Here is an 11,882-nt window from a genome sequence, read left to right as displayed (position 1 = left end):
ACCGAGTACCAATCCGAAACCGGTGTGTCATATATTTTATTATGTTTTAACAGCTGTAGACTACTATCCCTGTATGTGGATAGTAGTATGTGATATTATTTCTATCTTTGTTGTCGGTCAGGTTAAACTCTTTGTGAAACATGAACAAACATGACAAAAATAATGAATGCTTTCACAAAAAGCAAGATTGGAAATGCTCAAACTGAAAGCTTAAATTATAAAGGTGAAATTGAAATGACAATATAGATTAAAAAAGGGAGCATCAAATATGAATCTCAAAAAGGAAAATGGAAAAGCTTAATTGGAAATATTTAAAGTAAAAATATGTCATATTTGTGCTGCAATAAGTCATGAGATGACCATGACATGTCATCAGATATTAGGTAAACATGCAGTGGTGCCTCCAGGGATTTTTTCAGGGTGGTCAGATAGGGCCACTGAAAATCTTAGGGTGGACCACCAAAAGCCATAACAGAATTCTAGAAATTCTATAATGCTGTTGTTGTAGCATATACAGGGTAGTTGAAAACGGCAAAGAATTGAGGAATTGCCCATTGATATACTTGGTTTGTTATTTTACATGTAATATTACTAATTATCTCATGTGCATAGACTAACACCTGTACAGTATGCATTTTGAGCACCAAAACAATCCTGTTTTTTCCTCCACTTCCTCCACACTGTTTATTACATTTTGCAGGGACACACAATTGACATTTACATTCAGAGTTATATGAAACAACAACAATGCTTTTGTGTTATGTTTCTGTATGTACATGTGTTAGGCAATCATTCATTCAGGCAAGAAAAGGCAACCTACGAAGATGGAGGACTTGTAGGCCATTACATTTTTTAACCCCTCTTGGGGCTGACATGCTCCTCTGTCTATTTATATGATCGGCGGGTCCATGTGAGCCTGCACACGGGATGTTGCCCCATATGAAAGGTCAAAAGCCGCTAGCTGTGCATTTGTTGTAGAATATCATAAATTATGCGATAGAACAGCATTTGTATCAGGGGCCACCTGGCCCCTGCCTGGTTGCACCATTGGAAATGTGCTGAAATGCTTTCTTAAAGATTATTTTTTTGGGCATTTTAGGCCTTTAATGATAGGAAAGCTGAAGTAGTGAAAGGGGAGAGAGAGGGGGAATGACATGCAGCAAAGGTTTGCAGGTCGGAATTGAACCCGGGTCCGCTGCGTTGAGGTTAAACCTCTACACATGGCCACCCGCTCTACCAACCGAGCTATCTGGGCGCCGAAATGCTTTTTTCACTGACAACAATGCTAAAGCCAGGACATTCTCCTATGAAATGTCCATTCCATTCCGGAACGTCTGCGTGCTGCAGCCCTGGAAGCAGCAAACAAAACGAACAAGATCAGCCGAGATAGATTCTAAAAAAAAAAAATGCGGCATCTTTCTAAACAAAACATTGAGATGGAGACAGCTTAGAGCCTAAAGGGTTAAGTCATATTCTCTGCATATTCTCTGACTCTCCAGTCCTCTGCTCTCCATCTGTCAACAAATGTATCTGCATCCGTTATCAGTGTATAAAACGTACATACTTGTACACGTTATTGTCCTTAATACACATTTGACTGTTTATTTTACTACACATTGTCTGTGTGTGTAGATTTCTGTTCTGACAAACTAAAAAAATGTAAACGAAAGTAAATTCGTAATACAAACACGTCTTAATGTGAGTAATCAGCTGAGGAAGTGTGATGGTGATATGTGTTAGTTGTAGTGTGTGTTCTCAGAGGAACTTGCAGTAGGACTTTTCTGCTGATGCTTTAGCGCCCTCTCCTGATCAAAGTCTTCAACTCAACAGTTCACTTCTTATTCATTTAGTTGAGTCATATTTCACCATAGTCAAATCCCTTTAAGCGTAGTCTTCTTGAAATTAATACAGCTTTTTCTTCCACTTTGTGCTTTAATTACTTTAGCATATACTAGTCTATTTACACACACGCACATTCCAAATATAGTGTACATGGTGTTACTTTGATTTGGATGATTAGAAGAAAAATAAACATTGGTTGGAATTAAGTCACATTAATGCACACTGATGTTTAGTTTTCTAACGTTGAGCTTTTATTGTTTGTATATCTTTTTAACTCAAATGGAATAGAGAAGAATTTCTCTTGAGACAAAGTTCTTATCTAACCTTTCAGCCAATATTGTATTAAATAAGTAGCCTATTAAATAAGCCATGAAAGAGGTCTGGAGATGAATAAAGTATTTAGAATGTAGGCAGGAAGAGCAGTTTACTGTAAAAGTATATATCTGTTGTTGATGGCGAAACATGTGCTGCAGCAGAGTGAGAGTGAGGTGGCTCTTAAAAGAGCCGTTGTGTGACTGTAGGCTGGTCTCAGGTCAGATTAAGCCCTCTCTCCGCGGATACGGCGGGCCAGCTGGATGTCTTTGGGCATGATGGTGACCCTCTTGGCGTGGATGGCGCACAGGTTGGTGTCCTCGAACAGGCCGACCAGGTAGGCCTCGCTGGCCTCCTGCAGAGCCATGACGGCGGAGCTCTGGAAGCGCAGGTCGGTCTTGAAATCCTGAGCGATTTCTCGGACCAGGCGCTGGAAGGGCAGCTTGCGGATCAGCAGCTCGGTGGATTTCTGGTAGCGACGGATCTCTCTCAGAGCCACGGTACCGGGCCTGTAACGGTGAGGCTTCTTCACTCCGCCGGTGGCCGGGGCGCTCTTACGGGCAGCCTTGGTGGCCAGCTGCTTCCTGGGGGCTTTACCTCCGGTGGATTTACGAGCGGTCTGCTTAGTTCTAGCCATGGCGTCTTCTGTCTCTGGTCAGTAGACAATGTAGTGAAATAAAGAGACAGGCGGCTCTTAAACTGTGGGACCCGGATGTGAGACGGTGACGCTGCTCCAGATCTCCGGCTCCTGATTGGTGAGGGGCTTTCCTGGAGCTCAGCACCGCCTCAAGGAGCGACCCACCGCCCGGATCTCTGCTTCTTATTGGCGAATAATCCTTTCAAAATGCCCGCCAAATGTGAGAGCGGGCCGCCCTCTTCTGCTCTGCTGGAAGCCTCTTTTCTGGTTGGTGTGCCAGGAAGCGGCGCGGTCCTCTCCGTGGACATAAATAGGAGGGTTTCGGCTGTTGAAGAAACACTTCTCAGAGTCGAGACTTACGTGAGCATCTAAAAATGTCTGGAAGAGGGAAAACCGGAGGAAAAGCCAGAGCTAAGGCAAAGACCCGCTCCTCCCGTGCCGGGCTCCAGTTCCCAGTCGGCCGTGTCCACAGGCTGCTCCGTAAAGGAAACTACGCTCAGCGTGTGGGAGCCGGCGCCCCCGTCTATCTGGCGGCTGTGCTGGAGTACCTGACCGCTGAGATTCTGGAGCTGGCTGGAAACGCTGCCCGCGACAACAAGAAGACTCGTATCATCCCCCGTCACCTGCAGCTGGCTGTCCGCAACGACGAGGAACTCAACAAACTGCTGGGCGGAGTGACCATCGCTCAGGGCGGCGTGCTGCCCAACATCCAGGCCGTCCTGCTGCCCAAGAAGACCGAGAAGCCCGCCAAGAAGTAGCCTGAACACCCGGTACCGGCTTGTACCGACCCAACAAAGGCTCTTTTAAGAGCCACACACATCTAACTAAAGAGAACGAGCTCCTTACTGTGTTCATATTGTGAAAGTTTTCAATTATCTTAATTGTACGAACAATTTCTGCCAGTTTTTGATGTGACCTTAACAACATGACAAAACTAGGCCTAGTAAACCTTTTGAAGATTCCAACACGTTAATTTAAGAAGCTCCCACTTTTTAAAGAAAGCTAAATATCATCCGTTGGTCTATATTGTGAGCTATAGTTACTCTTAGATACCATGAATCTACAAAATGTAGCCAATTGTTTATTTGTAGGTAACCATTTCAACATTTAGACTATGGCTATCTTCACTTCTGTGTAGTGATGCATAGATAGGCCTACATACACAACAGGCTACTAAGGGCAGTCAACTATGATAAATTAGCTGCTTTAGTTAGAATAGAAAACTGTCGTACAGAATACAACGAAATCAGGAACGCTACCTCCGCCCGGTGTATTAAAAGACAGGAAAAACAATGACCAAACGGATATCTACGCAAGAATAAGAGTATGCACTATAACCTGTAGCTTACACTTCTCACTGGTATGAATGTAGGTTTTGCATTTGAATAAATGTCTAGTCATCAGATGGTTCCCAACAATCATTGAGTGTTACATCCTTAACCATATCACTCTCCTGTTGGGGGGTCAGCAATTCTGTGAGGAGATAAAATACACCGAGATGGTCAGTGTACTAAAGTATAATCTGTTTTTCGTTTTAAACCAAAAAAGAAAAAAACGTGTCCGTTTCTTTTTCTTTTCAACCAAAAAACGAAAATATTAAACAATGAGACGGTTATGGCTGGATGGAACGGATATAGCCTACAATTTTTCTTAAAAATGAAAATCACGTTTCTGTTGATCCACTATATTCTATCAATTGACTAATCTTTCATCAGTGAATTTCAGTTGATCAACATTTTCTGATGGAGCCGGAACGTGAAACACACCAGGAATTAGTACTGACCCTGATCTAATGAATATCATCAAGCATAATATACAGTCAGTGACAGAGAGGTGTTCCACATATTTTTTATAGTAGTAGTACATATATTAGAGATGTTCCGATACCGATACCAGTATCGGTATCGGCTCCGATACTGCCTAAAACGCTGGTATCGGTATCGGGAAGTACTGGAGTTTATGCACCGATCCGATACCACGTAATAAAGCCCTAAAGAAAATCTACGTTAAAGTAGTTTATTTATGTTCTTTTTCCGTTATAATTGACTGTCAAACTGGAGAATAAAAAGTTCTACGGCATTCATTGTTTGTGTTTGTTCATGTTTATGAGCCAGACAGACAACAAAGATAACATTTATATCACATCCATACAGGGATAGTAGTATACAGCTGTTAAAACATAATAAAATATATGACACACTGGTATCGGATCGGTACTCGGTATCGGCCGATACGCAAGTTCAGGTATCGGAATCGGTATCGGGAAGCAAAAAAGTGGTATCGGGCCATCTCTAATATATATATATATATATATATATATATATATATATATATATATATAGTATAATAGTTATATTTTATACATTTGACTTGACTGATAATAAAAGCCTATCTTTGGAAAAGCGTATGTCCCTGTATTTTTCCCACTGTCTTTATGATGATAATATTAATACAAATGATGTGGAACTTGTGGGTTTAAACACAATCCACTCTAACATCAAATAGTCAGCAACAATGTCTTGCTACTCTCAATGTAACGTGAGTCACATTCACCCCATTTCAACATAGTCTACACCTAAATACAGCTATGCCAAGGTACTTCACACTATTAATTGTCTTCTATAATAGGCCATGAACTGCTCATATTGCATCTGAATGAAGGCCAGTCAGTGTTCCATTCCATGACATGCACCCTGATGGTCTGGGCATGGCCGTCTGGTCCTCCATTCACATGTAACCTTTCATACAGAAACCACATTAACATTACATTATGGGGTACTTGGTGAACACATTCCATGATCTCCTTCCCCATAAACAACTTATTCAGCAACAATGTCTTGCTACTCTCAATGTAATGTGCTATGCCAAGGTACTTCACACGCTTTGTATGGGCACTGAAAACTGCTTCTGAGTTTTAGAAATACTAAAGTTTATTCCATTCAACTGCAGCTGTGTATAAAAATGTTTTTATGCCCATTGAACTCTTAAATCTAAAAATGATAACATGAGTTTAACAACAGGATACCATGATCCACAGTATCAAAGGCCTTTTGAAGGTCTAATAAAACTATTCTACAGAATTCACCTGCATCTACCTCCTTTCTGATACGGCCTGTTAAATATAAAAGGCAGCTTTCAGTGAAATGGGATTGTCTGAATCCTGACTCGAGTTCCAGCTGTTAGACAAGCTATATACAGTAGCTGTGTTTGTGGGGGCTATACCTCTCCAAAGATGTCTATAGAGATGCAAACGTTGGCGCAGTCTGAGTCTGAGTTGAGACTGATGTTGATGAGAAATGGCCCGTCAGCACGAACAAAAGGATACAGACTTGGGCGTGGGACACGAAACTAAACAAAGCTCCCATTTGGCCTGATGTGGAACAATGGTGGCTTCAAGTCTCCAACGACCGTAACGACTGTCGTTACAACAGCAGGAGCACTAACCAACCAAGCTAGAGAAGGTACCTAAGGTACAGTTTCTTAAATTAAAAAACAAGATAGAAACAAGATAACTGAAATTGGGTTTGAAATGTCAAAGTGATCTTCAGGCAAGTCAATGAATGTGTTGTAAATACTTTGCCTCAAATACAACACATATTCTTATCTCCATACAAATGCATTTACAAAAGACAAAACTAAAGAAAACTAAAACAAAGACAATATTATTGAACATCCACATTGTTCATGACTGATGTGTCATATAAATATGTCCCTCCTTAACCCTTATGTTGTCTTCCCGTCAACCTTGAAAAAAAGAAATGTTTTTGACGCCTTTTTTCAGTTTCTTTTTGTTTTAAATTGTTAAATATTTCTTTTACACATTTTCAGCGCTTATTTCTACATCCCATATTTTCTGATATAAAACAAAAATTGAAAACGGCTCAATTTGACCCGAAGTCAACACAAGGGTTAAGCCTCTATAATTTCTGGCCTTTCAGGCTTGTTACACTCAGTCTTCAAACATTGTGCAGCAGTATATATATATATATATATTCATTTTGGATAGTTTGTCAGTTGTTTTAAGGTCCCTTTCCACTGGGTGTGATGTTTAGGGTATAATGCTTTATTTTGAGCTTTTAACAACATTTCACTATCTTTTGCCCTTTAGTCCCTGCACAACAATGTCAAACCCACTCTCGTGATTTCACTGTTTTGGCTGAGTAAACTTCATCTCAGGACTCCTGGCTGGGTGTGTTCAGGCTATTTCAACATTTCCCTGACTCTTAAATTGGCTCTCTTGCATTGGTGTCAGGGTGCAACAAATTATATCTTTATAATTCTTTTCTATGACTACTGGATTGCAGTCAAACGTTTGTATTTGCGGAAATGTACTTCTTTGTCACAAACTGCATTACTGGATTCATCCTACAGACCATATTTTAAAGTGTTTCTTTTTCTTTTGAGGAGAGTATCAGATCACATGAATTTCCCCTGGCGGGATAATAAAGTTGACTTTGATTAAAATCTCCAAATTGCATTGAGCTAGATGTTCCCTATGTGAACTTGTAACTGTATGTGTAGGCTACAGTATTTAGTTTGTATCCTGTCAGATGTGATCCAACATATAAAGTGAGAGTACCTCTCTGTGATTTGTTCCATTAGGAAATGATTCCCTCCCATCTCACCATCATGTTATCTCCTGCTGCCATCTGGTGTTCACCAACGTAACCCATTACAGCCATCATCAACCTCTGTGTGAACTGGATAATATCAAGAACTTACACCTTTTAAACTGACTGGATTCCAATGGTGATATAAAGTAAAGTCTTAATCCTGAAACTGGACTGAAGATGGCAGGTCGCTGTGAACTAGAGTCAAGAAAAAAAAAAGAATTACAGAGAAACGTATTTGTAAATATTATTCAATAAAATCTTAACCAAAGGTCTGGTAGACACGAAGGATTAAACTATAGTTCTACATAAATGAATAACAATCATTCAGTTTTGAAATGGCTGCAGAGTTTGGCTCCGCCCACAGAAGCTCGCGCCATCTGTCCTCTCTTACGTCCGCAGATAAGATGTAAATACTGCCGGTTGACGGGACTCAAGCCATTCGTTTCTAACGACAGCTAGTGGAAAAATGAGTGGTCGCGGCAAGGGAGGAAAAGGCCTCGGTAAAGGAGGCGCTAAGCGTCACCGTAAAGTTCTCCGTGATAACATCCAGGGCATCACCAAGCCCGCCATCCGCCGTCTGGCTCGCCGCGGCGGAGTGAAGCGTATCTCCGGTCTGATCTACGAGGAGACCCGCGGCGTGCTGAAGGTGTTCTTGGAGAATGTGATCCGTGATGCCGTCACCTACACCGAGCACGCCAAGAGGAAGACCGTAACCGCCATGGATGTGGTCTACGCTCTGAAGAGGCAGGGACGCACTCTGTACGGCTTCGGAGGTTAAACCTGATCGGGAGAAACTACAACAACACAACGGCTCTTTTAAGAGCCACACACAATACGTCTAGAGAGAAATACTTCCTGATGTGTACGATGTTATTAACTGGACAAATTCTCGTTTCTGGCCACACAATTAAACATACACATACATTGAAGTTACGTTAATACTGGAGTTACTTAGATATTTGCAGATTACTGTGCCATGTTATCTGTCGGTTAGGGCATATTCCATCAAATTTAGACCTATCTGACCCTATCTGTTGGTGATTACTTAATCTCATCGCTGAACAACAACGTCACATTTTTTTCTTTCTCATGCATACACTGCTTAGTTTGTGATAGCTACTGTGTCCAATAACAATGAATTGGAAACCTTGAAGGCCAATGGGGGAAAAAAAAACAATTTTAAGAGCCACACACTTCTTTTTAAGTAACCAAACTGTTCTAATTTATCTCTTAATACATTTTAATTACATGGAATGTTTACGGTTAAACTCCTAGTTTATCTAAAGTCACCCTGGCATTTAAAAAATTAGGCCATAGTTTGGCCACCTGTGATTGTTTACGTTCCCAAATTTTCTCAGGTCAAGGACTCCTAGACTGCACACTCTTCTTCAGGATGCCATCAAAATGAGATGTGGATGTGGCAGAACAAGCTCTGCCGAAATGTGTGCTCAACTTTGAGAAACTGTATGGTTCTGCTTAGGGCTGGGCGATATGTATATCAATGATATATCAAATAATAGAACAGTTACAACAGTCTGGTAAGCTCGGAAAATGACATCCCTTTACTGTAATGCAGCCTTTAGAACCAGGAAAAGACAACACTTATGCCATATTACGATATTATGATATCCAAAATCTAAGACGAGATCTAGTGTCATATCACAATTTCGATATAACGATATATTGCCCAGCTCTAGTGCTGCTAATGCTTCTTTTAATATGCATTTATTAATGCACTTGGCAGCAGGCGTGTGTAACTGGGGACCATGCGCAGAGTTTGCGGGGGCAGGGGGAGCACTGCCCCCCCTGGTAGCTGAAACGGGTAATTGCATTGTTTCAAAAATGAGTGGAATAATTACTTATGACATAACCAGCCATTTTATAAATACTTTAAAAACACAAAACAACTAAATGGGGATAGGTAATACATCTGATTTCATATACTGCTTTAGTAAAAATAATATTTTTTCAGGGCTCTGCCTCTCATCTGAGACCATTGTCGACGCATATGCAGGACGCCCAAAACAATAATTTGTTGCACTAGTCGGGACATGTTACCGTGCCAACGTTGCAATAAAGGTTGCCTAAATGCCATGTATATACATTTGCTGTCAGCTTACTAATTGAATTCGCGTTTTGTGTAGATTTGGTCTTTTATACGTTTTATTCCACTTTGTTTAAACGGCGAAGTTCACCTCGTTCACCTGTTTGGAGCTGACTGGTGAATGGGACGCTCGTATAGGCCTTGCTGGATACACCGGGACTCTGTTTGTGAATCTACTGATCGCTGTGGATGACTTGTTTTCATGTCATTGGATTACGGCAAAATACTGATCTGTTTTCATAACGTGTCTTAACGTTTTATGGTGCGATTGCGCTTGGTTTCTGCGTTTGGAGAGGCATCTCAACAGACTGGAGGTCCAACACTGATTGTTCACTGTTAGCCTACATGTTCGTTGAATTTAAGTGTCGGGGCATTCTGCCACCGTCTGTCTATTGTGCTCCAACACAGCCGTGCCCACGGGCCTCAGTTTGGTTTGAAATGTGCTGGGGACAGAGACGCATTCGGAGGTACATTTCCAGAAGTGCTGGGTACAATGACGCATACGTTTTTTTCTCTTTCGCGCAGGTCAAGTTTAATGTACGTAAACAATGACCAATGATTACCAAATTTCTCTCTAATATTGCTCCTCATAACCACGGAAAACTGTCAAAAAATAGAACCCAAAGTCCAATTATTATGGACGTTATCTGACATTTAGCGTTTCTGCTTCACATTTTCAGCAGGGCAGCGGAGCAGCTGTTGGTTGACTCCCCACGGTTCTCATGGGCTTTATAAGTCCTAACATGAAAAAGCTTAACGTGGTTTAATATACCTAAACAACGATCAATCATCGCCACATTTCTGGTTAGATTTTATGACAGTTTTCAGTGGTTATGAGGAGCAATATGAGAGAAATTTGGTAATCATTGTTTAGGTACAAGCTTTTTCCTCGCTTTTTCCTCGCCATAGCCTGTCAAGTTCTTTTGACAGGCATAAGTGTTCATTTCAAGATATGGCCATGATACATTTGGTGATCGTTGTTGAGGTACATTAAACCACGTTAAGCTTTGTCCCGTTAAGCAGAACAGGCAGCGTTGTGAACAGAGAAGCGTGCAGCCTGCCCTGTGGGGACAGAGATTGTTGTGGATTTTTTGCATCTGTCGCTCAAGAATTATATGCGTTATGGACTTCTTTTTTTAACTAAATTGAGCTCGAGGTTTTACATTGTTACAATGTAAATTCAAATCTGCTTAAAAAAATAAACCTATGTTTATTTAGCATGTTTGTTTTGTCCATATGTGATCGTGCTGTGTTCCCCAGGTCTCAGTTGCTACAATGAGTTTTTTTTTTTTTTTTTTTTGCCCCCCTGGCTCGAATGTCAAACTCCGCCTATGCTGGGGACCAACTCTTAAAAAGAGAAATCATTCAGTTGTACAGTTAAATGATGGAATATTCTGCGAAGTTATGGCCCTGGTGGCTTTTACATCTAATGATGGGGCCTCATTCACATCCACCAACTTCTGTATTTTAGTAAAAGAGCTTTCCAAGAGTGGAGGAAAGGTGTGTAGAGATACTCAGTTAAATGTATCTTCCACATTTATAAATGAGGTGTCTCACACCCATCATGTATTTGCCGTGCATCTAATGGTTAAGTCCAAGGAGAAAATGTATGTCATTCCACTTCCCAACAATGTTGAAAGAGACTAAATTTCTTGGGAAGCCAGTACTTTACAGACATCAACGCCAAACTGACCTCTACATATCAGTCCTATACGCAAGAATACTGTCAGCAACTTTTTGATCTGTACATTCTCCAATTGGTCTTGTTTGCAGTAGCCCTGCTTTTTCTCCATTAAACAATACCAATGAAATGTTCTTTTTTGAACACTTGTGACAATGTTAACACAGTGTGAGTGAACTTAATTTTTAAGGGTGATGCTATCTGTTAAATCCAACTTTAAACCACTTGCTTTTCAGCAGAACACACATTTTTTGTGCACCTGTATTTTTGTTTAATGTCATTCTTTGTGTAAAATGTATTGTATCATATTCTTTTGCCAAACTGATTAAACATTACAGAACAGCTGCAATAACTGCTATCTGTGTACTTTACACACAGCACAAAATTTCATAAATGGGTTTAATTGCATTTTCATAATATTACTATTGAACACTTTCTAAAAGAATGTCCCGAAGTACTAGCGTGAATAACTTCACTTCATAATTAGACTCAAATGTAACTTAAAATACACTCAAACTTAATATTACAGTGTTACAACATTAAAATGTGTACTTTTAAAGTATGCTTTCAGTTTATGTTACAATGACAATTTTGAGAATACAATTTAACATATATCAAAAATATGTGTAAAAACAAATTTCAAATAAGTACACTTTAGAAAGTGCACATAACTTTCACTTAAAGTATATTTTA

The 11,882-nt window shown here is 40.4% G+C and overlaps 3 protein-coding genes across 3 annotated transcripts; 2 read left to right on the top strand and 1 right to left on the bottom strand.

Annotated features, from left to right (window-relative positions):
• Nucleotides 1-2,070: 2,070 nt before the first annotated feature.
• LOC114554157 (histone H3) lies at nt 2,071-2,865 on the bottom strand. The gene has a single exon (XM_028575811.1). The coding sequence runs from the start codon at nt 2,789-2,791 to the stop codon at nt 2,381-2,383; it is 411 nt and encodes a 136-aa protein (XP_028431612.1). The 5' UTR covers nt 2,792-2,865; the 3' UTR covers nt 2,071-2,380.
• A 188-nt stretch (nt 2,866-3,053) lies between these two features.
• Nucleotides 3,054-3,578, top strand: LOC114554158 (histone H2A). The gene has a single exon (XM_028575812.1). It carries the CDS (start codon nt 3,166-3,168, stop codon nt 3,547-3,549), a length of 384 nt encoding a protein of 127 aa, XP_028431613.1. The 5' UTR covers nt 3,054-3,165; the 3' UTR covers nt 3,550-3,578.
• A 4,281-nt stretch (nt 3,579-7,859) lies between these two features.
• Nucleotides 7,860-8,232, top strand: LOC114554166 (histone H4). The gene has a single exon (XM_028575820.1). It carries the CDS (start codon nt 7,871-7,873, stop codon nt 8,180-8,182), a length of 312 nt encoding a protein of 103 aa, XP_028431621.1. The 5' UTR covers nt 7,860-7,870; the 3' UTR covers nt 8,183-8,232.
• The last annotated feature ends 3,650 nt before the right edge of the window (nt 8,233-11,882 follow it).

Source organism: Perca flavescens, chromosome 4, assembly GCF_004354835.1.
Source record: "Perca flavescens isolate YP-PL-M2 chromosome 4, PFLA_1.0, whole genome shotgun sequence".
In the NCBI taxonomy this organism is placed as follows: Eukaryota; Metazoa; Chordata; class Actinopteri; order Perciformes; family Percidae; genus Perca; species Perca flavescens.
This window is presented reverse-complemented; position numbering and strand designations above follow the sequence as displayed.